The sequence below is a fragment of the Bufo bufo genome, chromosome 2, assembly GCF_905171765.1.
Source record: "Bufo bufo chromosome 2, aBufBuf1.1, whole genome shotgun sequence".
NCBI classification, from domain to species: Eukaryota; Metazoa; Chordata; class Amphibia; order Anura; family Bufonidae; genus Bufo; species Bufo bufo.
Window position 1 is genome coordinate 776,570,258 of NC_053390.1, and position 25,765 is coordinate 776,596,022.

The window sequence follows — 25,765 nt, forward strand, 5'->3', positions numbered from 1 at the left end:
CTCATTTTAGCCTTTTTAGCTGCAGATACGTCAGTTCCCAGGTTCCTCTACTGCCAACCAAGATGTCCTCACCGCTTCTCAGACTACTTGATGAACATTGTCCATGTGGTGGTCTAAGACACCTTCTACTGCCCACGGATTGGCCAGCACTGTTTAAGTGAGCTGCGCTGGCCAATCAAAGAGCAGAGCTGGACAAATAGGAAGTGTCTTGGACAACCAATACATAGTCTCCGTACAGGGTCTGCATATACTTAGAGTCACTGAGGTTTCAGAAATCTCTTAATATGTCACCGAGGTTTTGATTGGTGGAGGTCCGAGCCCAGAGACCCCTCAATCCCTAGAATGAGGAGAGAGAAGTGCTCACATAGCATCTTGCTTCCTCTCCTGCAGCAAGGAGAGCGAACAAAATCTTTCGCTCTTGTTCTAGAGATCGGTGGGGGTCTTGGCGCTTAAAGCCCCACCAATCTAAAACGTTGATTTGTCTCTATAACATTTGAAACGTGATCCTTTAAATGCGTCATACATATATCTCTCTTGAAATGATCCTCCAGAGCAGTCTAATGGACATGATCAAATTTATTGCCTCTAACTTTAAAAAAAAGTCTCCATTCACTGACACCCAACACAGATGATAAAAAAGTTAAACTGAAAAACAAACTCAATTAGAAAGGTACAGTTACAATGAAAATCACATATTAGACTATGCCACCTTTAAATGAACCTACTTCTAGTCAGTCATCAGCCCAGATAACTGGAGGACGATCACATCCTCTCGTCTTTAACTCTACCTCACACCTTTTAGCAGCAAGAATATTCTCCATTTGTTCCGACATTCCCTGCTCTGCAATCCACAAGCTGCAATCACCGCCATGAATGAATCAAGAACAAAGTGGTGTGATTATGCCTGCATCCTGCGTTCTCTCCGCCTTTCTAGAAATTGAGGATCTTGTCACAAAGTGACACACTGCAGATACCAGCATTCATGGAAGGTTTTGCTATGACTATAAATTAGGAGAATCTTTTATTCTGCTCCCCACACTCGGCGTCAGCGGCTGTCGCATACAGTATAGTGGAGGCTTCATGCTGACGTCTTATGGACGCTCTAATTGTTACGCAGTCTACACACACATGGTCGTCACCTCTTAGAAAGTCTTTCCGGAGGGTCTGCATCCCTGTAACAGAGCTGCTTATGTTAGCACTGGTCTCTCCTATAAGAAGGCCGGTGATGTTCTCCATGAGGCTGATATTAGACACGTTCATTGAAGACGAGGACATTCCGGTGTTATTTGCGATCAGGGCAATGTAGGCCGTTTGCTGGTCTTTTACCTGTAAGACAAGTTAAAATACCCTTAGATTACTCTCAGCTTGACAACCCTTGCCCATTTGTCCTACTCAGGAGACCATTCAGAAGATCCCACTCTGGAGGACTCAGTGGAACTATCTATGACATGGTACATAAGCATGGAGGCAGAATGGAGAGCCACTATGTACACGTAACTCCCCTTTCAGAAGACTCAAGCCAACCTTGCTTTACGAGGATAGTCATTCATCTGAATGTGCATCATGAAAGGCTACAGTAATACTACTCTGAATATCTGGCTGGCCATGGCTTCTCCCAACAAAATAAGCTCTTTGTACGAGCTGCATCCTGATTTGAATACTGAAAGCATGAACCTTCAACAACAGAAATCTTGTAGAAGACAAAGTGATTAATTTGCCACTAATCTCTTCCATGTTTAACTGGGTGGTGGCAGAGAGGTAATTATCCGCCAATCAGCTGTTTGAATAGTCGGCTCTGGGGCAAGTGCTGCGGCCTCTTCTTCAGGCCAGTGATGTCACGTTCCTCGGTCAAATGGTCTTTTTGTAGCTCAGTCCCATTCAAGTTAATTGAACTGCGCTACTATCAAAACAACCACTACACAATGTATGACACTGTACCTGCTATACAAAGAAGAAGCCACAGTACTTACCCCTTCAAACACCTGATCGGCAGGGGTGCAGGAAGTTGCACCCTTCTAGCTATATTCAGTGAAAAAATAGTGTAGTAGAGACAGAAGGTAAATGAATGCAGTACATTATGAAAATTAATGGAGGAAACCTGCTGCAATCTTCAAGAGAATTACTACTAGAAAAAGTTCAATTCCAAGCTAAGGCTTACTTTACTTTATTATACGGTAAATATATTCTCAAATACCTTTCATTAGTAATAATGGCTCATTTTGTCTAGGGAGCAATCATTCAGAGAAATAACATGGCTGCCATCCTATTAGTACACACAAAACCTGTCCTGATCATCATATAGGAGAACAAGTTACTTCAGAACACTGAGCTAAAGAGCGGCCTCATCCTCCTCTCTGCTCTACTTGTTAGGGATCATAATCCTCCTGAATATAGCTGATAAGATCTTCAGCTGAATGGCGTTCATGGAGTTCATGAGGAGCAGGGATGAGCGAATCAACTTTGGATGAAACATCCAAAGTCGATTCGCATAAAACTTCATTCTAATAGTGTACGGAGTAGGAGCTCCGTACAGTATTAGAATGTATTGGCTCCGATGAGCCGAAGTTATTACTTTGCGAAGTCTCGTGTCTTCGCATAAAAACTTCATAAATTAATTTGTACTGTAAAAAACATTTTGTACTGTAAAAAAGCTGATCATAATCCCTGACAATCAGAGCAGAGATGAGGATGAGGCAGCTCTTTACCTCATTGTTCTGAATTAACGTGTCCTCCTGTGTGATTAGGACGGGTTCTGCGTGTACTAAGAGCACGGTGGCCATTTTATTTTTCCTAATAATTGCTCCCTAGACAAAACGAGTCATTATAACTAATGAAAAGTGTTTAGGAATATATTTCTAATAAATTAATATTTAAGTATTTTCAATAATTTTATATTCTTAATTCACACAGAACGCCTTTAATTTCCTGAAGTTTCTATGTAAAAATTTAGCGATCAATTTGTTTGCTTGACAGATTTGCTTAAAGAGTTTAGTGGAAGGGTAAAGGGGTAAATTTTCAGAAAAGCTGATGTTCTTAACAAGCATTCTGTCCCATATTGCTTATACACTCTACTCAAGACTGAAAAATGGCAAAGCCTAACCATAAAACTCAGCAGTAATCCATGAGTAGTCCTGCAGATAAGAAGTCCAGATAACTATTTTTTATTTTCCTACTGCTCCCTTTTTCCCCACTGTTAGTGTTCAAAGCTGCACTGAAATACACAGTCCGGATTGCAGTGCTGTTCTAACATAATGGAGAGAACTCCTGTGCGGATGCACAGCCCTCCTGACAATGTATTTCAACACAGCTCTGAGCGCTGACAGTGGGGGAATGGGGGGCAGTTGGAAAATAAAAAATTGTGACCTGGACCCCTTATCTGCAGTACTACATATTGCTGTTGATAGTAGTAGAAAATCGGGGTGACAGATTCTCTATTAGACACTGATTTATTACATTTTCCAATCAATATTTTAGTGAGTGGGTCCCACAGATATAAAGCCTACCAATTGCTAGACACCTGGACTCTGAGGAACACCCCATGGCATGATGCTGCAACCACCATGCTTCATTATAGGGATAGTATTGGGTAGGTGATTAGCAGTACCTGGTTTCCTCCAGACATGATGCTTAGAAGTTCAATCCTATTTTCATCAGACCAGAGAATTTCTCACAGTTCGAGAGTACATTAGTTATTTTTATTTTTTTGCAAACTTTAAGAGGGATGTCTTTTACTGAGGAGAGGCTTCTTTCTGGCTACTCTGCCATAAAGCGCAGATTGGGGGAGTGCTGCACTGATGGTTGACCTTCTAAAAGTTTCTTCCATCTGCACATAGAATCTTTGGAGCTCAGCCAGTGTGACTAGAGATGAGCGAATTTTTCAAAAATTCGATTTGGCCGGTTCACCGAATTTATTGAAAAAACTCAGTTCGATACGAATTTATTTGCGGTGAATCGCGTTAAAAAACAGCTGTTTCCTGGCTGCAGAGAGCCTTTATAGTGGTGTAGAACACTGTGCCTTTATAGTGGTGTAGAACACTGTGCCTTGCAGTAACACTCATAGGGAGTCTGCTGTGGTAGTGAAATAATACTGTGAGTCCGTATGACATTCAGATGACAGGCGTCACTCTTAGAATCACTGCACACTTTACTTATTTGGGCAGTCATAGGGTCAAAACTGACCAAACAACTCAACTGTGAATTCCGCCTTACAGGTTGATGTTAGCGCCAAGAAGAAGCGCAGTCCTTTTACACAGTCGTCAGATGATTCCACATAGATGTCTACAGAACCTGTTCTATTAAACGCTTATACAAGTAGAGCCCCCGACAGAGTGGAGAGGGTGTCAGCAGTAAGTTGGTGTTGACGTCACTGATTATTTTGCCCTTCCTCTGATTCGTCAGAACAATAACCCACAAAAAACAGATCCTGTCTGTGGAGCATCCGCCTTCACTCGGTCAGCATTTGGTCAGCAGTGATGGTCAGTTTGCAGTGATCGCCAGCGAACACATGCGGGCTGCCATCTTTAGTAAGGTAGACTCACCCGTCCGGCAAGTGCCTGTCCCGGGAGCTGGTCTGAAATCAAATGCAGTCACCGGGAGCAGGCAGTCTCGAGAACAGCCCGATGAAGGCCCCCGGCGGCTGTTCTCGAAACTGCCCGCTCCCGGTGACTGCATTTGATTTCAGACCGGCTCCCGGCACAGATAATGTGCATCGCCGGACGGGTGAGTCTACCTTACTAAAGATGGCAGCCCGCATGTGTTCGCTGGCGATCACTGCAAACTGACCATCACTGTTGGTCAGTAATCCATCAGTATTGCTAATGCCAAAAAAATCTAATAAATAAATAGGAAATTAAAACACCCCAAAAAGGGCTGTAATTTTCTCACTTCACCACACAACGGAAAATACTTTTTTGTCCCACTAATACACATAAAAAAGGGCTTTAGAACATATAACTGCACCACTGAACGGCAAATAGGCCCTTATTTTTTTCCACTTATACGCGACACAAAAGGCTTTACAACATATAACTACATCGCTAAATAGCAAATATATTTTTCTTTTGCCACTAATACACGACAAAAAATGCTTTAGAACATATATATAACTGCACCGCACAAGGGCTAATAAAGACGTAGAAATATTGCCTTGTTATAAACCCTGTTAATGCCTGTATCAATCAGCACTTGCACCCCAATAAAAATGGTTTGCTGGAATTACAGAGCTGTATAATGGCAATTTGGATCCCCAGTCAGTGCAGCAAGGTGTAATAGGATTGCTCCTAATAGGGTACTTTCCCACTTACCATGTGAAGATCCGGCAGGCAGTTCCGTCGCCGGAACTGCCTGCCGGATCCGGAATAGCATTTGTAGACGGATCCGGATGCGGATCCGTCTAACAAATGCATTGAAACACCGGATCCGTCTCTCCGGTGTCGTCCGGAAAAACGGATCCGGTATTTTTTTATTTTTTTTGCATTTTTAAAAGGTCTGCACATACGCAGACCGGAAAACCAGATCCGTTTTGCCTTAACACTTGGTCTATGCATTTCAATGGAAAATAATGCTGGATCCGGCATTCCGACAAATGTTCCGGAATTTTGGACGGAGGAAATACCGCAGCATGTTGCAGTATTTTCTCCGGCCAAATCCCGTGACTGAACTGAAGACATCCTGATGCATACTGAACGGATTGCTCTCCATTAAGAATACATTAGGATAAAACTGATCAGTTTTTTACTGGTATTGAGCCCCAGTGACAGAACTCAATACCGGAAAACTTTAATGCTAGTGTGAAAGTACCCTTATCCAGGCTGTAACCTCCCCTACTGAACCCTGTTCTACATAAATGCTGTGGAGTGATTCCTCCTATCCTTTCCCTACACCTTAAATAATCTTTCCCTGAACTTGTAAATAGTTTTTTTTTGCACAATGAAGTCTTTTCTAGCACTGTCCCTAGCGCCTGCTGACGTCACTCCCTGCACTAAGTACGCTGGAAAAATGGCAGAATCCAAGATGGCTGAGGCTATTTATAGGGCTGTGACATCACAGGGGCTGGCTGGCTGCTGATTGGCTGCATGCATGGCATTATGGGTGATCCCGCCTTCCCAGAGTTCCTTGCTCCATGTTCCTCACACATGCAGCAGCATTTAGCAAACAATGTGATTCGTTACCACGAAGCGTGAGGAAATTCAGATTCGGTGCGAATCGAATAATTCCTGAAATTCGGATCGAATTCCACCTAGGCCTCTTTCACATGGGCGTCCCGGATTGGCTCCAGATGCGTCGCGTGTGCATTGCGGGAAAACCGCACGAGTAGGCACGCAATTGCAGTCAGTTTTGACTGCGATGACGTTCCGATGTTCAGTTTTTTCCGCGCAACTGCAATGCGTTTTGCACGTGCGGGAGAAAAAACTGAATGTGGTACCCAGACCAGAACCCGGACTTCTTCACTGAAGTTCGGGTTTGGGTTTGGTGTTCTATTCATTTTATGATTTTCCCTTATAACATGGTTATAAATGAAAATAATAGCATTCTGAATACAGAATGCATAGTACAAGGTCAATTGAGGGGTTAAAAAATAAAAATAAATTAACTCACCTCATCCACTTGTTCGCGCAGCCGGCATCGTCTTCTTTCTTCTTCTTTCAGGACCTGCAAAAGGACCTTTGATGACGTAATAGCGCTCACCACGTGGTGAGCGAGGTGACATCAGCACAGGTCCTGCTGAATGAAGATAGAAGATCCTTCTATGTTCATTCACAGGACCTGCGCTGACATCAAAGGTCACCAAAGGTCCTTTTGCAGGTCCTGAAAGATGAAGAAAGAAGACTATGCCGGCTGCGCGAACAAGAGGATGAGGTGAGTTATTTTATTTCTTTTTTTAACCCCTCAAACAACATTTTAGTAAGCATTCTGTATTAAGAATGCTATTATTTTCCTTTATAACCATGTTATTAGGGAAAATAATACAGTAAATTGAATTTTATCACTTTACTAACATCATCTCCTAGCAACCATGCGTGAAAATTGCATTGCATCCGCATTTGCTTGCGGATGCTGTGCGATTTTCACGCATCCCCATTCATTTCTATGGGGCCTGCGTTGCGTGAAGAACACAGAATATAGAACATGCTGCGATTTTCACGCAACGCACAAGTAATGCGTGAAAATCACCGCTCATCTGCACAGCCCCATTGAAGTCAATGGGTCCGGATTCAGTGCACTCATGCATTGCACCCGCCCGGAATTCTCACTCGTGTGAAAGGGGCCTTAGTCAGCTTTGATTCACTCATCTCTAAGTGTGACCATTGAGTTCTTGGTCTCCTATCGTACCAAGGCCATGCTCCCCCAATTACTTAGCCTGGAGGGCTGGCCAGCTCTAGGAAGCGTCCTGGTTGTTCCAAACTTCTTCCATTTAAGAATTATTCAGGGGACTTTCAGTGGCGCAGAATTTTTTTTTTTTTGGACCCTTCTCCACGTCTGTACCTTCACACAATCCTGTCTCTGAGCTCTACAGGCAGTCCTTTCCTCTTCATGGTTTGGTTTTTGCTCTAATATGCATTGTCTTTTATGTGCCCTTATATCGACAGAGCTGTCTTTCCAAATCATGTCCAGTCAACTGAATTGACCACAAGTGGACTCCAATCAAGGTGTAGAAACATCTCAAAGATGATCAAGAGAAATGGAAGAACCAGAGCTAACTTTCAAGTGTCATAGCAAAGGGCCTGAATACGATGCAAAATTTCAGTTTTTCCTTTTTAATAAATTTGCAAACATTTCTAAAATGTTGTATTCATGGGGGAAAACTTTTTTTATTTTTTTATTTCAGCACAAGGAGGAACAAAATGTCAAAAAAGTGAAAGAGTCTGAAGGCTTTCCGAATGCATTGTCTGCACCTTGCCATGATCTTGAGAGTAGCAGGACTGGAATGTGTTGAATGTTGCGTCATCAATTTAACAGTGAAAGTTTTCTCACTTTGTGGCTAATTGGCAAAATGCGGGTGTGAAAAGCAAGTTCGGAATATAAAAGGCGACGACAGAGGGCTCTGATGGATTCCGCTGACTAATATAGGATCTAAAAATAATCTCTTAACACAAATGCTCTCATGCCTAATGAAGGTTTAATCAGGGAAAGGTGCTCAGATGCATCCACAGCAACAAAGAACCAGACAAGTTAACAGCGGAACGCAATCAGTGGGAGAGCGGCTGCGAACAGGTAGCGACGGAGAGGAATCTGCAGCATGTGTTAATGAGTATGCAGTGCCAAGTCTGTAAACAGCACCACACAGGGACGTATCATCGCCTGTAACCCTTTCATGCCACGTCTACGTTATGCAAATGTGTTGATGAACGTGTCTGCCGTGAGACCTGTGATAAAACGGAGTGGACCACTGAACTGCTTTCCATCACACGATAGCATTTACCAACAGCCACCACTAGGGGGATGTTCCCGCATATACAGGGCTCGCTAAATAGCTTGATAACCCCCTCATGCGGTGAGCTCCCCCTTGTGGTGGCCGCATGCAAGCATGTAAAGAGAATGGATGGATTTGGATGTCCATGTGTGACAAACACAGACACTTAGGGCTCATGCACACAAACGTATTTTCTTTCCGTGTCTGTTCCGTATTTTTTGCGGACTGTTTCCGGAACCATTCATTTCAATGGGTCTGGGAAAAAAAAAAAAAACGGAAGGTACTCCGTGTGCATTCCGTTTCCGTATGACCGTATTTCCGTTTTGCAAAAAAAATAGAACATGTCCTATTATTGTCCGCATTATAGACAAGGATAGGACTGTTCTATTAGGGGCCAGCTGTTCCGTTCCACAAAATACGGAATGCACACGGACGTGGCATACAGTCGTGTGCATGAGGCCTTATATAAATATATATCTGGAAATGATGGTGGATATTAGCTTTAAAGCGAAAAGTGACATTTAGTAGAGGAATGGGGTTATTCTGAGTTTTGTTATATGATTTCCCTGTATAAGATTTTGCACTATTTCTATAAAAATAAAATTTTCTATTTTAGTATTAGTAGAGACTAATAGAGTTGTCCAGATTTTTTTTTCTTATAGGCTATGTACACCTTTGGGGGAATATTTTAATGATTGTATTTCATTCATTTTGGGCTAAAAATCTTTTTTCAATTAGGCCTTATGCACACGGCCGTTGGGAGGCCGTTCCGTAAATTGGGGACCGCAATTTATTTGCGGTGCAGAACAACGGAACGAAACACCACGGAAGCACTCCGTAGTGCTTCCGGTGTTCCGTTCTGTGACTCCGTTCCGCATCTCCGGAATTGCGGACTCATTCAAGTGAATGGGTCCACATCCGTGATGCGTGGTGCTCACAGCCGGCGGCCCAACGGCCGTGTGCATGAGGTCTTAGTCTGTATTAAAAATGTTCAGCCATTTTTGAGTAACAGTGTTAAAAATCAGTCTTTCTCCAAGCAGTCAGTTTTTTTTTTTTTTTTTTTTAAGTCCCCTCATCTAACAGCCCATGTGTAGCTCTTATCTCTGATCTCCCGACCTCATAAACACTTATTTCAGGCATATTCTTATCAGTTTGATATGAATTGAGCTATGATGAGTCTTTATGAGGTTAGGAGATCAGAGATAAGAGCCACACATGAGCTGTCAGATGAGGGGGATTAAAAAAAAATAATAATATTTGATTTTTAACCTTGTAACTCAGAGACGGCTGAACGTTTTGTTTTTTATAAAGACCTATTGAAAAAAGATTTTTAGCCAAAGCTGATGGTTTCTGCTGCTTCATTCTGACTCTGTGGCTCCTGGGTTGTCTTCACTCCATGTTTGTCAACTTTGCATGAACGCAGTCAGGTACGTAACTGCAGACAACGACTGGCCTCAGCGGTGACGTGTCCCCAAGCTAGACGTGACCCAGCTGTGGCGTGCCACTTGGGGGCACATCACAGTGAGGCCAGTTATGGACTGCAGCAGCGCACATAACCCCCGACCATCAAGAAGTTGACAGCCCAAGATAAATTTACCATACCAAAAGATATCTACTGCGAAGTGCCGGTCTTTGTTTCCTGGGACGCCAGCCCGTTGACACGCGCACCGCACATTGCTGGAAGCAGTGCCGACCAGTTATCTATTTAGCCCGAGAATAAAGAGATTAAAGATGGCGAAATAGTTCTGAAGGAAAAAAAAATATGGAACATTAACCCTTTCCCCCCTGAGGATTTAGCATTTTTGTTTTTCATTCCCTGCCTTCCCAATCATAACTTTTTTTTATTTTTCCTTTGACATATAAGGGCTTGTTTTTTGCAGGACAAGTAGTACTTTCTAATGGCACTATTTAATACAGGTGAAACTCGAAACATTTGAATATCGTGTAAAGTTCATTGTGCTCGAGAGCGGGCGCCATCTTTAAAAGACCCATCCAGCGCCTTACATGTATGACGCAGGGCAGGAAGGGGTTAACTAGGGAACATACAGAAAACATACCTGATGCCCTCTTTTTCATCTTTTTTTAAATTAAATAACTCAGTGGCTAAAACTACCTTTTTAATTACATGAAATTACAAAAGTGTTCAGATCCAGGGGCCGATTTGAATATTTTTCATGGGACAACCTCTTTAAGGCCTCATCCACACGGCCGTTGTACGGCCGTGCCGTGCATTGGGGACCGCAATTTGCGGTCCCCAATGCACGGGCAACGTCCCTGCGGCGACCGGGACGGATCGAGACCCATTCAACTTAAATAGGTCCATGATCAGTCTGCTGCACTGCAAAAAAATAGAACATGTTTAATTTTTTACGGTGCAGAGGCACGGAGAGGAACCCCAAGGAAGCACTCCGTAGTGTTTCCGTAGGGTTCCATGCCTCCGTTCCACACCGCAGCTCCGGATTGCGGACCCATTCGAGTGATAAGGGGAGCACACGGCCAGAAAAAGCATTGGCCTATGTGCGCTCCCACGGTCCCAGCCACCAGAGAAGCTGGTGCTTTTTCCTATAGTGTGCAAGCACGACCACCGCTGCTGGATTACAGGGTGGTGGTAACCATGGAAATGAGCAGTGCATAATGTGATAGAAAAATGAATCCAGCCAGCAAGGGAGGCAATATGGAGAATCACAATACATTAGTAAGTGCTTTGCAATAACTTTTTCTACATGATAAATGGCATTTGCTGAAGTGAGACAAACCCTTTTTGGGTAAATGCACACGTTCAGGATTTATGTGCGGAGAATGCGCAAGTGTTCACAGGAAAATCCATTGGTGCGGATTTACTGCAGATTTTACTCTCTGCATTGAAGTGAATGGAGAAAATCAGGTCAAGAAAAATAAAATAAATTGACATGTTGCGGATTTTAAAAATCCACACCGCAGGTCAAAATCCGCACGGAAAAAAAAATCTGCATCGTGTACATGAGAATTTCAAATTCTCATAGAATACAATCTACATGACCTACGGTGCGGATTTTCAGCATGCAAATCCGGGCGGAAAATCCGCATGCAATCCTGATGGCGTGCATTTAGCCTTAATGCAAAAGAAGATAATCTTTGCATTATGGAGTCAAGTGGAATAATATATCATTTGCTGCAGGAAAGCGGGTTCCTTATGTGCACGGTATAACTGGTGGCACTTACTAAGATGTGGTACTGGATTGTTTGTCATAAAGTCAGTCCGGGAGCCACAGAGCGGTGGCAAGTAGGTAAGGGTACTTTCGCACTAGCGTTTTTCTTTTCCGGCATAGAGTTCCGTCACAGGCGCTCTATACCAGAAAATAACTGATCAGTTTTATCCCTATGCATTCTGAATGGAGAGAAATCCGTTCAGTTTGCATCAGGATGTCTTCAGTTCAGTCATTTTGACTAATCAGGCAAAAGAGAAAACCGTAGCATGCTACGGTTTTATCTCCGGCGAAAAAAACTGAAGACTTGCCTGAATGCCGGATCCGGCATTTTTTCCCATAGGAATGTATTAGTGCCGGATCCGGCATTCAGAATACCGCAATGCCGGATCCGTCCTTCCGGTATGCGCATGCGCAGACTGAAAAAAGGGTGAAAAAAAATAAATGCCGGATCGGTTTTGGCGGATGACACCGGAAAGACGGATCCGGCATTTCAATGCATTATTTCGACTGATTAGGCATTTTTAAGACTGATCAGGATCCTGATCAGTCTTACTAATGCCATCAGTCTGCATACGTTTTGCCTGATCCGGCAGGCAGTTCCGGCGACGGAAGTGTGAAAGTAGCCTCAGTAGGGGGATTTTTTTATTTCTTTTTTAATTCAAGACAATCTCTTTAAACTTGACAAAAACTATTAGTTTCTAGACTATTATACATCTATTATTGGATTCATTTTTCTTCAAGCCGGTTTACATGACATCTTATGCAATCGGAGTTATTTTTTAGTACAGCTGACACTGCCCATGGGGAGATTAGCAGCTGACAGCCGTGACACAGAGGGGTGGCAGCTGTATGTGCATGGGGGCAAAATTCTAAATGCTATTCCTCTAGTTTTCCAGCATAAACACTCGGACCAAACGGCAAACTTATAAGACCCCTCGTCACTGTATTTGACACATAAGAATATCCCGATACTCGATGGCTCATGGTCATTACTCTGCGGGGTCTCTAGTTTCATATACAGCCTCGGCCCTGAAAAAAACTCCTGTCCTCGTTTCAAATAATATGTGACACCGTGGTCATATTCCTATTCACGTGGCCCTCCATCAGTTATTAACACGGCTCGAGACATCTTCGGAGGCAGAGACAGGATTATAGCGAGCTGAGCCATGGCAGACAATCAGGAAATGTAGAACGCTCATAACTAACTAATTCTGCCTAGGAATTAAAGCCTCCATTGTGGCAGTCACAATCCCGGTTTAACAGATTTGATAAAGCTCTGCCATATTAATTCCTGGGAGCGCAAATCACTGTCTGCCCATAGAATTGGACAGTAAATGTCAACATATTATTCGGGAAGATTGCAGGGTAATCTATGGGTCTTATCTATATATATGATGTCAAATGCAAGAATGATTCCTGCTAATACATTTATGTATAGAAGTGATTGGGGGGAAGGGGAAAGGGGGTAAATTAAATGGATTTCCAGGTACAATGTATTAATGTACTGATGGCACCTGTATTGTATACTGTATTATTTACTGGGCTGCAGTACCGAGCACAGCCAGTACACAATGTATGGCGCTGTGGTTACTATAGTATGAAGAGGTCGTCCGAGCTCCATGGCCTCTTCAAACAGCTGATTGGTGGTGGTGCCGGGTGTCAGACCCCCACTAATCACATATAGATGACCTGTCCTGAGCATAGCTCCTGACCTGAGGATAGATCATCAATATCTAATTCCTGGAAAACCCCTTTAAAGAGGTCCTGCCATGACTGATGTAAAAAAAGAAAATCAGATATGATATAGTACATGAAAATAAGTTTCTAACAAAGCAAGAACTCATATAGATCCAGAGATCTCCTGCAATTGCACTGCTAGATTATCTTTAGCCCTGCAGCTCAGGGGGGGCATGTCCTTCCTGCTGCAGCCCAGGGGGCATGCCCTTTCTGCTGCAGCCCAGGGGGCATGCCCTTTCTGCTGCAGCCCAGGGGGCATGCCCTTTCTGCTGCAGCCCAGGGGGCATGTCCTTTCTGCTGCAGCCCAGGGGGCATGTCCTTTCTGCTGCAGCCCAGGGGGGCATGCAATTCCTGCTGCAGCCCAGGGGGCATGTCCTTCCTGCTGCAGCCCAGGGGGCATGTCCTTTCTGCTGATGCCCAGGGGGCATGTCCTTTCTGCTGATGCCCAGGGGGCATGTCCTTCCTGCTGCAGCCCAGGGGGCATGTCCTTTCTGCTGCAGCCCAGGGGGCATGTCCTTTCTGCTGCAGCCCAGGGGGCATGTCCTTTCTGCTGCAGCCCAGGGGGCATGTCCTTTCTGCTGCAGCTCTCTCCTCTCTTCTAACTGAACACATGGCTGGTGGCAGCTAAAGATTTAAACTGAACACGTTCGACCACCTCAGTGCGACTGACAAAAAAAATAAGAAAAAACAAACAAAAAGCAGGTGGCGCTATACAGATACATTTTATTGAATAACTTAGTGGTTATGCTAAAATTTTCATTACACCATGCAATTATAAAAGTATTCAAATCTAGGAGCTGATTTGAAAAATGTAAAATATGTTTCCTGACACAACCCCTTCAAGTAACCTGAATAAATAAGTGTTAGTTTCAGACTTTTAGATGCCCCCATTAAGCAACTTCTTGATCCTTAGATTAGGAAGCCATTAGATTCTTGTGCTGGTTCCAGGTACCTTATTTCTCTTTATTTTGGAATTTTAAAAGGGGTTATTCCCACCTTATAAAGTCACGGCATATTTCTAGGATAAGCTATGACTTTATGGTCGGTGGGAGTCTGACCTCTGGGATCCCCTCCAATCCTGACAATGAAGGGGACATTGTACTAATTTAGCGCTCTCTATATCGCAGTTTCTCCTTGTGCAGCGTCACTTTGGCCACCCATTGTAGAGGGAACTGCAGCACAGTCCCATTCATGATCAGCTGAAATTCCCAGGGGGTCCTGTGGCTCCTGAAAGACCCTTTCTGCTAAGGCTACTTTCACACTAGCGTTTTTACTGGATCCGGCAGGTTCAGCAAAAACGCTTCCGTTACCGATAATACAACCATCTGCATCCGTTATGAACGGATCCGGTTGTATTATCTTTAACATGGCCAAGACGGATCCGCCATGAACTCCACTGAAAGTCAATGGGGGACGGATCAGTTTTCTATTGTGTCAGATAGTGTCAGAGAAAACGGATCCGTCCCCATTGACTCACATTGTGTGTCAGGACGGATCCGTTTTGCTCCGCTCCACATCGCGGACAGAAAAACTCTGCTTGCAGCGTTATTCTGTCCGCGATGGGGACGCAACCAAACGTAACGGAATGCATTCTGGCGCACTCCGTTTCGTTCAGTTAAGTTTTGTCCCTATTGACAATGAATGGGGACAAAACGGAAGGATGACGGATCTCAATAGCGGAAAGAGAAAGTGCAGATGTGAAAGTAGCCTAAGGGTCATAGATATATATTATCTGCTGATTTCTTCTGGATCTGCTGACAATCATATGTCTATGGATACAGCTAGACTATTCCAGCCTTCTCTAATGGGTCGGGGTGGTTGAAAGGTGTACGTCCGATAGTTTGTTTCCATCAAAATACTGTAAGTCAAGTCAATGGGGCTGAGCTGCAATACCAAGCACGGCCACTATATGATGTACGGCGCTGTGCAACCTTTGAGCTGAGCGGTGGCATTGCAGGGTGTCGGACCCCCACCGATCAGATATTGATGTCCTATCCTGAGGCTAGCTCATCAATATAGGAGCCCCGGTAAACCCCTTTTATAGGACAGTCGGGGAAGACGGCAGGCAGGTGAATGTTCCTCTGTCCAACAGCTTAGATCTATGGTTATCATTAGTCATCTTCAATGGTAGAAATGATACAAAAAGGAAGGCGTTCACCTCACTTCAATCTGAACAAAAATTTGTAATTCTTGGAATTTAATTTATATTTTTACGTGTGTATCTTTCCACTATGAATTCACATTACGGTATGACAATACTCACCGTTGCACATTTCTGGAATGTTACACCTCCAATACTAGATGACAAGACATCTCGAGACTATAAAAAAAAAAAAAATTATTAAATGAAACATTATAACCTCAAGTCTAAGAAGCAATAAAGAAAAAAAGCTGCTCATAGACGAAAGAATAGGGGGCACTAACTTTAGATAAACCAGCAGTTACCGCTGGATTGCCCCAGATAAGGCCGCCATCCCATCTCCAAATAGCACTTGGTGCTTTTTTGCTTCCCTTACCCTGCACAGGGGTAAATGATTTAAGGAGATGTCCTAACAAGGAGTAAATGACCACCCTGGCCAGTGAAACCATTTATGAGACCATTATCCATGATTGGCACCCAGTCCTATAGGATTTTGTATTTATTTTTTCCATTATAGGGGCTGTCCACCTTTTATTAAGTTATGGCCTATCACTGGCTGAACAGCAGGGGTCCGACACCCCGCATCCCCGTCATTGGCTTGAATGGCTGATGCTGACCGTCAGGGTGTCAGACCCGCATCAATCAGCCAGAGATAGCCTATTGTGAAGATAGGTCATCACTTCATTAAAGGTGGAAAACCCCCTTAAGGCCTCTTTCACACGACCGTTTTTTTTTTTCGTTTTGCGGGCCGTTTTTTGCATTCCGTATACGGAACCATTCATTTCAATGCTTCCGCAAAAAAAACGGAATGTACTCCGTATGCATTCCGTTTCCGTATTTCCGTTTTTCCGTTCCGTAGAAAGATAGAACATGTCCTATATTTGGCCGCAAATCACGTTCCGTGGCTCCATTAAAATCTATGGGTCCGCAAAAAAACGGAATGCATACGGAAATGCATCCGTATGTCTTCCGTATCCGTTCCGTTTTTTGCGGAACCATCTATTGAAAATGTTATGCCCAGCCCAATTTTTTCTATGAAATTACAGTATACTGTATATGCCATACAGAAAAACGGAACGGAGACGGAAACACAACGGAAACAAAAAACGGAACAACGGATCCGTTTAAAACGGACCGCAAAACACTGAAAAAGCCATACTGTCGTGTGAAAGAGGCCTAATGCTGTATAGTTCTAACATGTAGAAAGATGGACAGGGCTCATTTGTGGAGGGAGGGTAAGTGAGCAATTGGCCCGCGTCCTGAGGATCCATCAGGACAGGAGCCTGAAGAGCAAGCCAAAACCATTGAGTATTATTTAGCAGTGTGTGGTGATATTGTTTGGGAAATGTGAGCTATATAGCGGTATTATGGTATGATGCTGGCTTTATTCTTGACACTGCACCCTATGGTAGTATTATGTTGGCTGTATATGAAAATAGCAATAGGAGGGGGCAACTACTTTGCTTGACTCCCGTAGCCCTCTTTTCTAGATACAAGGAGTTACTTTAACTTTTGGGCTCAGAAAAGGTGTCTGTCATGGAAAGGACTACAGTATACAGACACCTTTTCTGAGCCCAAAAGTTAAAGTAACTCAGACAAAACTACTGCACAGTCCGTGATTCACATTCAGTTTAATGCATTGCTTCTAGTACTGAAACCCCCCTCAGCACCGAGCCAACTGCACAGCGCAAATATTCACATTTTAAGAGCAGCTGCTCAACTACCCGTGTAAGAGAGCAGCAGAAAATTAGTTATTGATTTCCTTTGACGAGAACACAAATAATTTGCTGTGACAAGAAGGCACATTATTTTAACATGAATGTAAGGAGAAGAAAAAAGCAAAAATGTAGAAATCGATGAACAAGAGTTTGGGAAGAAGCGGAGAACATCGGGGTAGCACAGAGACCTCACGTGTCACTTGCAGATTACCCGATTTACTGGCTGGCTATATATCCAGAGAGCCTCCTGAGGAGCTGGTGCAGAGGATAGGAGTGGTAGTGGCCCTGATGAGGTGTTGTGTCACAGTGTACTTCCTCAGGCCGTTGCTCCCTGGGGATTGGTGCAGTGGAAAGGTGATCTGAAGAATCAGGCCGGAAGTAAAAGTATAAAAGTCTCACTTTACTTGGTGCAAAATATAACTTGTAGCACATCCGGCAGTGGAAGGTACAAATTGCAGATTCTGACACCAAATGAAGATTTATGGCGGCTGGTTGAAGTGTAATTTAAATGGCACTAGTAGGATATAGGAGTCTACTGTGAGATACAGGCTTGGAGTTGGTCTGGTGGATATTCTAGGTGACGGGTGTCTGAGCTGTAGTCCCTCACCAGCAACAGGGTCTGTAAAGCAATAATTTTGCTGATCATTCTGCTGTCTAGACTTCTGCAGGTTCTTGGAAGCAGTGTTCTTGACTGTGGCAATCTCCTAGATACGGTCCCTTGGAGAAGGAGCTCTAGCATGTGCTTCCTATCTCTTTGCTGTCTGGACTCTAACTATCCCGCCCAAAAAAGCAGGACCAGCCCATTCCTACCAAGAGAAGAGGAACAAGGTGGTTAGCCCTGTTCCTGCCAACCTTGCCTCCTCTTGCTGGAATACATGGCCTAAACATAACATTACAATACATATAAAATATCTGAAGATACCCCCATGTCTTGGGTACTGCCAGGAAGTACTGGGTTCCTTTCTCTTTGGGTCAAATCTAGTACGTCTTTGGGGGTGAAAGGAGCGCCTTTGGTGGAAGAATTTGGACTCCCTAGGAAACCCCTTTTTTCTGTCCGAGGCTTTCTCCATGATGTCGTCTAATGCAGTGCCAAACACCCGATCACCTTCACATGGTAGGGAACATAACCTATTTTTAGACGCAGTGTCTCCTGACCATGACCTCAACTAAACTGCCAAAGAGGTTCTCTGGGTTCTTCCAAATTTATCGTAGCTCTGATAGTTTTTAAGAGATATTCAGTCTCCTCAATAGAACAGAGCGGACGACCTTGAGCATTTTCTGAGACGTTAGAGTCTGTATCAGAAGAAACTTCCCCCTCATCAAGGTCAGGCGCCTGATCTTCCGGAGTAGGGGTATTTGAAGTTGAGGCTCTGGGGGCCATGGCCAAAAGTTTTGCATCAACCGCTGCTCCTACTTCCTCTTTAATCATGGTTCTTAAAGCTGTCTACCAGGGAGGGAGTTTCCTCAGAGACTACCCTATTAATACACCTTGGGCACAGAGATTTTTTGGCAGAGGCAGAGAGAGCCTTTTTGCATATAGCACATTTCTTCCTTTGGGACGGTTCCCCTTTAATGCTTTCTCTCCCCAAGCTAGAGGGCCTGGAGGCATCAGTGGATTTGCGGGCGGTATCACTTTCCCCTTGCAGAGACATGCTGCCAGCAGGAATCACTCTGTGTCCACCATGAAAGGAGAACATGTGGAACCCACGTTCTCCTTTTTTAAATCCACTTCCTGGTTGCGCGATGACATCAGCGCGCTTCACGTCGCGCCCTGCGTTACATCAGCGTTCGCGCGTGCGAAAACGGGAGCGCTCCCTTCTAGTGCCTCAACGGTTCCTATTCCAGGAACGCAAAAAAAATGCCCGGGGTTGCCGGAACACGCCGGACTTACACCGAGAGGAGGGAGGAGCGATCCGCCTTGCTCCACGATCCCTCCTCCTGCAGCGGCCCTCCGGACTAGCTAAGTTAACAAACCAAAGGCCCTGCGCTCCAGCTGATCCATGATCCCGCCTTCAGAGGAACAGGAAACAACTGGAGAAGGTAAGAGGGAGGGGGCCTTTTATTGGCTGATCTCACAGTTGTTTCCTGTCCCTGAGAAGGCGGGTTATCCTCCAGGTGGTGCCGTTGTGGAGGCGTGGGGGAAATTTGCATTAAACGAGACGTTCCCGACAGAACGAGGACAGGGTTTAGAACTTCACAAGATTCGGGATTCAAATGTTATGTCAGTCAATATTGAGATACCTGTCGGCTCTCCGGACATGTCTGCTTTAAGAAATTCTCCTAGCTGCCAACAATCACCGGAAAGTGGCAGGTCCTACTGGAAAAGGTGTGGGGCTTGTGCAAATTTACCCCCAAAGTGGGTTGTTTATGAGCATTTCCTGGATGTTTCAGGGCAGTCATGGGGCAGGCTTAAATGTTGAGACCTATGTATTCTATTGTGCCATCCTATGTTATCATTAAAGGGATTGTACCATTATATAACAACTTATCCCCTATCCGCAGCATAGGGGGTAAGTGTCTCATTGGTGGGGGTCTGAACACTGGGGAACAAGCCAATCTAGTCCATTCAACTCTATGAGACTGCCTGAGACAGCCAAGTGCTTGGCTATCTCTCCTAGAGAATGAATGGAGTGGCAGGGTGCATGCTCGGCCTGCCGTTCCATCAGGAGATGAATATGGGATCCTAGTTTTTGTGATGGGAGGAGGTCCCAGCAGTCGGACCCCCACCAATCAGTTCGTTTTCCCTGTCCTGTGGATAGGGGAAGACTTTCATACTGGGCACGACCCCTTTAATGCATCACCAGGAGGAATAATAGAGGAATGACAAAATGGAACAATCTAAGCAAAAGAAGCCCTAAGATCGTTAACTGGGAAGATTAATGAAACTGTCTAAAAGTTGCCCATGGCAACCAATTTTCTTTTAGGCGGTTTTATAAATAAAGGGGTTTTCCAAGTACTTATCCTCAGGATAGGTCATCAGTATCTGATCGGTGGAGGTCCTACACCCGGGACCCCCGACGATCAGTTGTTTGAGAAGGCAACGGCGATTAGTCACACGGCCTAGGCGCAGATCAGTCCTATTGAAGTGAATTGGGCTGAACGCAATACCAAGCACAGCCACTATACAATGTACGGCGCTGGGCTTGGCGAGCACGGAGAAGGCCGTGGTGCAACTGTGAGCACCAGTGCCTTCTCAAACGGCTGATCGGCGGGTGTCCCAGGTGTGCTGAAGATAGGTCATCACTCAGTAAAAAAAAAAAACTTATGGAAAACCCCTTTAATAACACATGTGCGGAGAGGTGACAGGCCCTTCCCCTTTAAAAGCCTTTACATACTTTGTGGGTCACTGCCGCTCGTTTGAATTGCCTTCTTTTCATCCATGGCGTTACAGCAGGAACGGTCGGGGTCCACAAGTGATCAGATGCGGATGGCGGGTTTAGAATTAAGTCTAATGTCTCATTTGGCATCAATTTCTGATCTGGGAAAATATAAAAAGAAAGAGACACTTTCATTACTACAGACGAAAAAAATGAATTCCGTAATGTTCTAGGTATTTCAGTCTTGTACGCCCTGTAACGCAACATTGGCTTTAAAGGGGTTCTCCAACCCCCATGGCAACATCCATTAATGGCTGGAATACAGAGAGAAATCCACTCACTTGTTCAGCGCCTCTCCTTTGTCCTGTCCGTCATCACTGCAACCAATCACTGACCGCTGAGCCTCTTCAGCCACGTGGCACTCGGGGACAGGCCCCCGCTGAGCAGTGCAAGTGACCACAGATGAGATGTCACGCCTCCAGTCCATAGGGGACTGAAAGCAGCCGAGACGGGACCCTCAGCGTTGGAACAGTAGTGGTGAATAGATAATGTTTAATACATTCCAGCCCTTAATTATATTTGCCTTGGGATCGGAGGACCCTTTTAAGCATAAACTGCTTAAACAAAAAGCATCAGTGTAGCCCTTAGCAACCAATCAGAACTCTAGAATCTGATTGGTTGCTATGAGCAACACATTGGGCCTCATTTATTAAAACGGTCTAACAGGAAACTGTTTTGGTTGCCCATAGCAACCAATCAGAACTCACCTTTTATTTCTTTAAGTGTTCCGAAAAAATTAAAGGCGAGCTCTGATTGGTTGCCATGGGCAACAAAGACCGTTTTGATAAATGAGGCCCTTTACGTTGGGAAAATTCTATGCCTATAGGTGAACCCCCACCCATAGTGCTGCACTCGGGGTATATGCTGGCTGCTCTTCAGCATGTATTCACTATCGTAAAACAATAGCTGATATTCCACCGGCAGATATACCGTGAAATGCTGGGGATGCAAATCCCAGCAGCTAGTTACAGGATCGGCTAGTCACACACATTAAAGGGGCGCTCTGCTCTGGCTAATATCATTCTGTTATTACAGCACCTACACAGGATGAGTGAAACATTGAAATGACTGGGCATGTATGTGCAACGCACTGACTGAAAGGAGAATCCTGAACGGAGACCCCCTCCGTACCTCCGTATTAGAGGGATTGTCTGGTTTAGAAGCCAATAGACTAGAGACATATGAGGAGATTTATCAAACTGGTGTAAAGTAGAACTGGCTTAGTTGCCCATAGCAACCAATCAGCTTCCACCTTTCATTTTTCACAGCTCCTTTACAAAATGAAAGGTGGAATCTGATTGGTTGCTATGGGCAACTAAGCCAGTTCTACTTTACACCAGTTTGATAAATCTCCATAGCGTACAATTCCTGCTCTGGAGGACCGGCATTTCCAGGCATTACACAGACAACTTCATGTCTCTGTACGGGGTTCCCCCACTAATTACGGCTACTCACCTAGGTCTAGGGCAGCCACCCGGCCGGCATCTCTCTGGCAAGGTGGTTATTTTAGTGGCTTTGCTGATGCCAGTAATTTTTCCTACAAGCACTATTACTAATGAACGCTTCCTTTGAGGAGCACTCATTAGTGCAGCCTTTACCTCCCCCCGTGGTGTTAATTAAAACAAAAAAAAGCACCCACCTCCTCCATTTGCTCGCGCTGCTGACTAGAGGACAGGACCTGTAAGACGTCATCACGCTGGAGCGCAGGTCCTGTCCTGAACTTCCAGTCATCGGTGAGTGTTCCCCGCGGCATGAGCAAATGGAGGAGGGGAGTGTTTTTTGTTTTTTTTTGGCAGATCCAAACTGGGGGCACTAATGGGGGGCTTTATTCTTACTGGAGGGCACTAATGAGAGCATTATTCTTACTGGAGGGTACTAATGGGGGCATTATTCTTAATGGGGGGTACTAACAGGGGCATTATTCTTACAGGAGGGCACTAATGGGGGCATTATTCTTACTGGGGGGGGCACTAATGGGGGCATTATTTTTACTGGGGGGCACTAATGGGGGCATTACTCTTACTGGGGGCACTAATGGGGGCATTACTATTACTGGGGGCATTATTAATTCTGGGGGGCACTAATGGGGACACTAATGGGAACAATATTAATTCTGGGATTCTGGGGGACACTAATTAGGGCATTATTAATTCTGGGCTGCACTAATAGGGGCATTAATATTACTGGGGGGGATTAATATTATTGGGAGCCACAGTATGACAGCGACTTAACACCCCACAACCGTTGGGGTGTGGCTTAACTTGCCCAGTATTTTTTGTTGGGAAAGGTGGCAACCCTACCTATGTCCCTGAGGGGGGTGGTCCTGTAATTAGATTTTCATCAAGGGACCCTTTTAACAAACCTGGGTCTTACAAAGCTGGCACGCCCTTTAAATCTGAAAATGGGGCGGCTGAATCAGTAACCTCTGTCACAGATCCCACAGGTCACATTTGATGGAAAATGATCTGTGAACCCCAACAGAGCCCCTCAAAAGTCCATGGGGTCCAACAGGACACTGATGTCGCCTCATAAAAACGGATGCAGCGCTGCTTCACAGTTTCAGTTATGAGCGGCAACCACAGAGCCTTAAAGGATCAGTTTGCTCTTTTTCCCCACAAACAGCGCCCCTCTTGTCCAAAGGCTGTGTCCGGTATTGCAGCTCAGCCCCATTCACCTAAATGAGACTGAACTGCAATACCAGACGCGTCCCCTGGAAAAGAGCGCTGATGCTTCTGAAAATAAATCTATTTTCCTGGACAAGTCCTTCCTTGCGGCATTCCAGTCATTACCTGGCGGCACTTTGCATCCCTCACCATCCATGTAATAGACGATATAATTAAATGCGATCATTTGCGGCTGTGTCAGAAAACCGTAATATCCAGCTAAGCCTTGGAGGAAATGGCTTTTGGCTATAATTTTGACGTGATATTTTCCACAAGGAAAGTTCACATGTAGCAGAGCTGTAAAGGCGCGTCTGTCATTCAGACCCTATCATTAACTTGTCTTTATTTTGTGAACGTCAAGAACCTTTAATTACACTTAACAAGCCGGTTAGTAATGGCCGCGGAGACGCCGTGTTTCCCTGGTTCCTATGGAGCGGCAAAAAAGAATTTTTTTAAAAAAATGTGCACAAATATTTGTGGGTTGCTCCTCAGCCCAGCAAAGTCAATAATTACAGCCTCCATGACCCTACGCCCAACGCGTTGCCATCTCAGTTACTAATGTAGCCCCTTGAGCCGCACACGCCTTGTCAAACAAACGCCGGTCTCTAAGATGCCAAACACTCGCCTGACCAGTACGGACAGCCGTCACGGAGCCGTTCCCTGCCCTGTGTGCACGCGAGCCCTCGAGCACAGAGCGGATCCAGCTCATCAATGGCCGCGACCGCACCGCAAATATTGACAAGCTGGTTTATGAGTGTACAGAACACGGGCTAAATCCCGCGACAGGGTATGGATTACAGAAAGGGCAAACACGCCGCCGAGTAGAAAGGGATCGTACCGTGACGTTAACCCTTCTATGGTTGGTGATAGCACGCTACTAGTAAAGGGCTCTTCCAAGAATTTTAGACTGAGCGAATTCGGATTCCTATTTTAAAATCGTTTAAAAGACGCAGATAGAAAACGCAGCAGAATACCAAATTAATTTGCACGACTTCGGGCAAAAACTAATTTTGCCTACGCGCAGCCCATACGTTTTTGAACGAATTGACTTTGGATCTATGATACGAAGCTCGATTCGCTCAAGACTACTGATGACCTATCCTCTGGATAGGTTATCAGTATCTGATCGGTGGGGGTCCAACACCCGGGACCCCCGCCGATTAGCTGTTTGAGGAGGCACAGGCACTGGCAGTAGCGCCACGGTATTCCTAGGCCATGTGACGTCACATTCACCGGTCACATGTGAATGGGGCTGAGCTGCAATACCAAGCTCAGCCACTATACAATGTATGGCGCTGTGCTTGGTTTGCTGAGAGAAGCCACGGCGCCACTGCTGGTGCCTTCTCAAACATCTGATTGGCGGGGGTCCCCGGTGTAGGACCCCCACCAATCAGATGCTGATGACCTACCCAGAGTATAGGTCATCAGTTAAAAAAAATTCAGAAAACCCTTTTAAATATTGCAAATGATAATACTAAGCATCATACCTGAAGGATCCCCAAAAAATCTATTCCTATTATGGCTACAGACATGGCCAGTATAATATCACATAGTCATGTGACCACATCTCCCAGAATCCATTGCTGCAGGCAGTAAATATCTATACTGGCAAGGAGTTGTCCCATGAAAAATAGTCTACATATTCCAAACCAGCACCTGGATCTAAATACTTTCAGAAGGACAGTACATGTAATTAGAAATGTAGTAAAGCCACTGAGATATACAATAAAAATGGATCTGGATAGCACCACCTGCTGTCCTTATTTCTCAGTCCACTTCACTGAGGTGGTCGCACGTGCTCAGTTCCATCCTTCAAATGCCATTTACAGTACTTACTGTTAAAAGATGTGACAGCTGCAGGGAGAGACTGCAGCAGAAAGAACACGCCTCCTGAGCTGTGATAGGATAATAGCTGCAGCAGAAAGGACACACACCCTGAGCGGTGAGAGGAAGAGAGCCGCAGCAGAAAGGGCACATCCTTTTGAGCTGTGATAGGAAGAGAGCTGCAGCAGAGAAGACACACACCCTGAGCTGTGATAGGGAGAGAGCTGCAGCAGAAAGGACACACACCCTGAGCTGTGATAGGGAAACAGCTGCAGCAGAAAAGACACACACCCTGAGCTGTTATAGGAATAGAGCTGCAGCAGAAAGGACACACACCCTGAGCTGTGATAGGGAGAGAGCTGCAGCAGAAAGGACACAACAGCTGAGCTGTGATAGGGAGAGAGCTGAAGCAGAAAGGACACACCCTCTGAGCTATGATAGGGAAACAGCTGCAGCAGAAAAGACACACACCCTGAGCTGTTATAGGGAGAGAGCTGCAGCAAAAATAGCATGTCCTCTGAGCTGTGATAGGGAAAGAGTTGCAGCAGAAAGGACACACGCCCTGAGCTGTGATAGGGAGAGAGCTGCAGCAAAAATAGCATGTCCTCTGAGCTGTGATAGGGAAAGAGTTGCAGCAGAAAGGACACAACCCCTGAGCTGTGATAGGGAGAGAGCTGCAGCAGAAAGGACACACACCCTGAGCTG

At 45.0% G+C, this 25,765-nt stretch overlaps 1 protein-coding gene across 1 annotated transcript in view; it reads right to left on the minus strand.

The window, feature by feature from the left end:
- Positions 1 to 25,765, minus strand: part of EVC2 (EvC ciliary complex subunit 2) — a 171,505-nt gene that overhangs the window by 134,633 nt on the left and 11,107 nt on the right. The window contains exons 3-5 of the mRNA XM_040419112.1: positions 20,532 to 20,674; positions 15,602 to 15,658; positions 1,140 to 1,326 (exon numbers count right to left, since the gene is read on the minus strand). Coding sequence (XP_040275046.1) covers positions 1,140 to 1,326; positions 15,602 to 15,658; positions 20,532 to 20,674 — 387 coding nt within the window. The remainder of the gene's footprint in view (positions 1 to 1,139; positions 1,327 to 15,601; positions 15,659 to 20,531; positions 20,675 to 25,765) is intronic.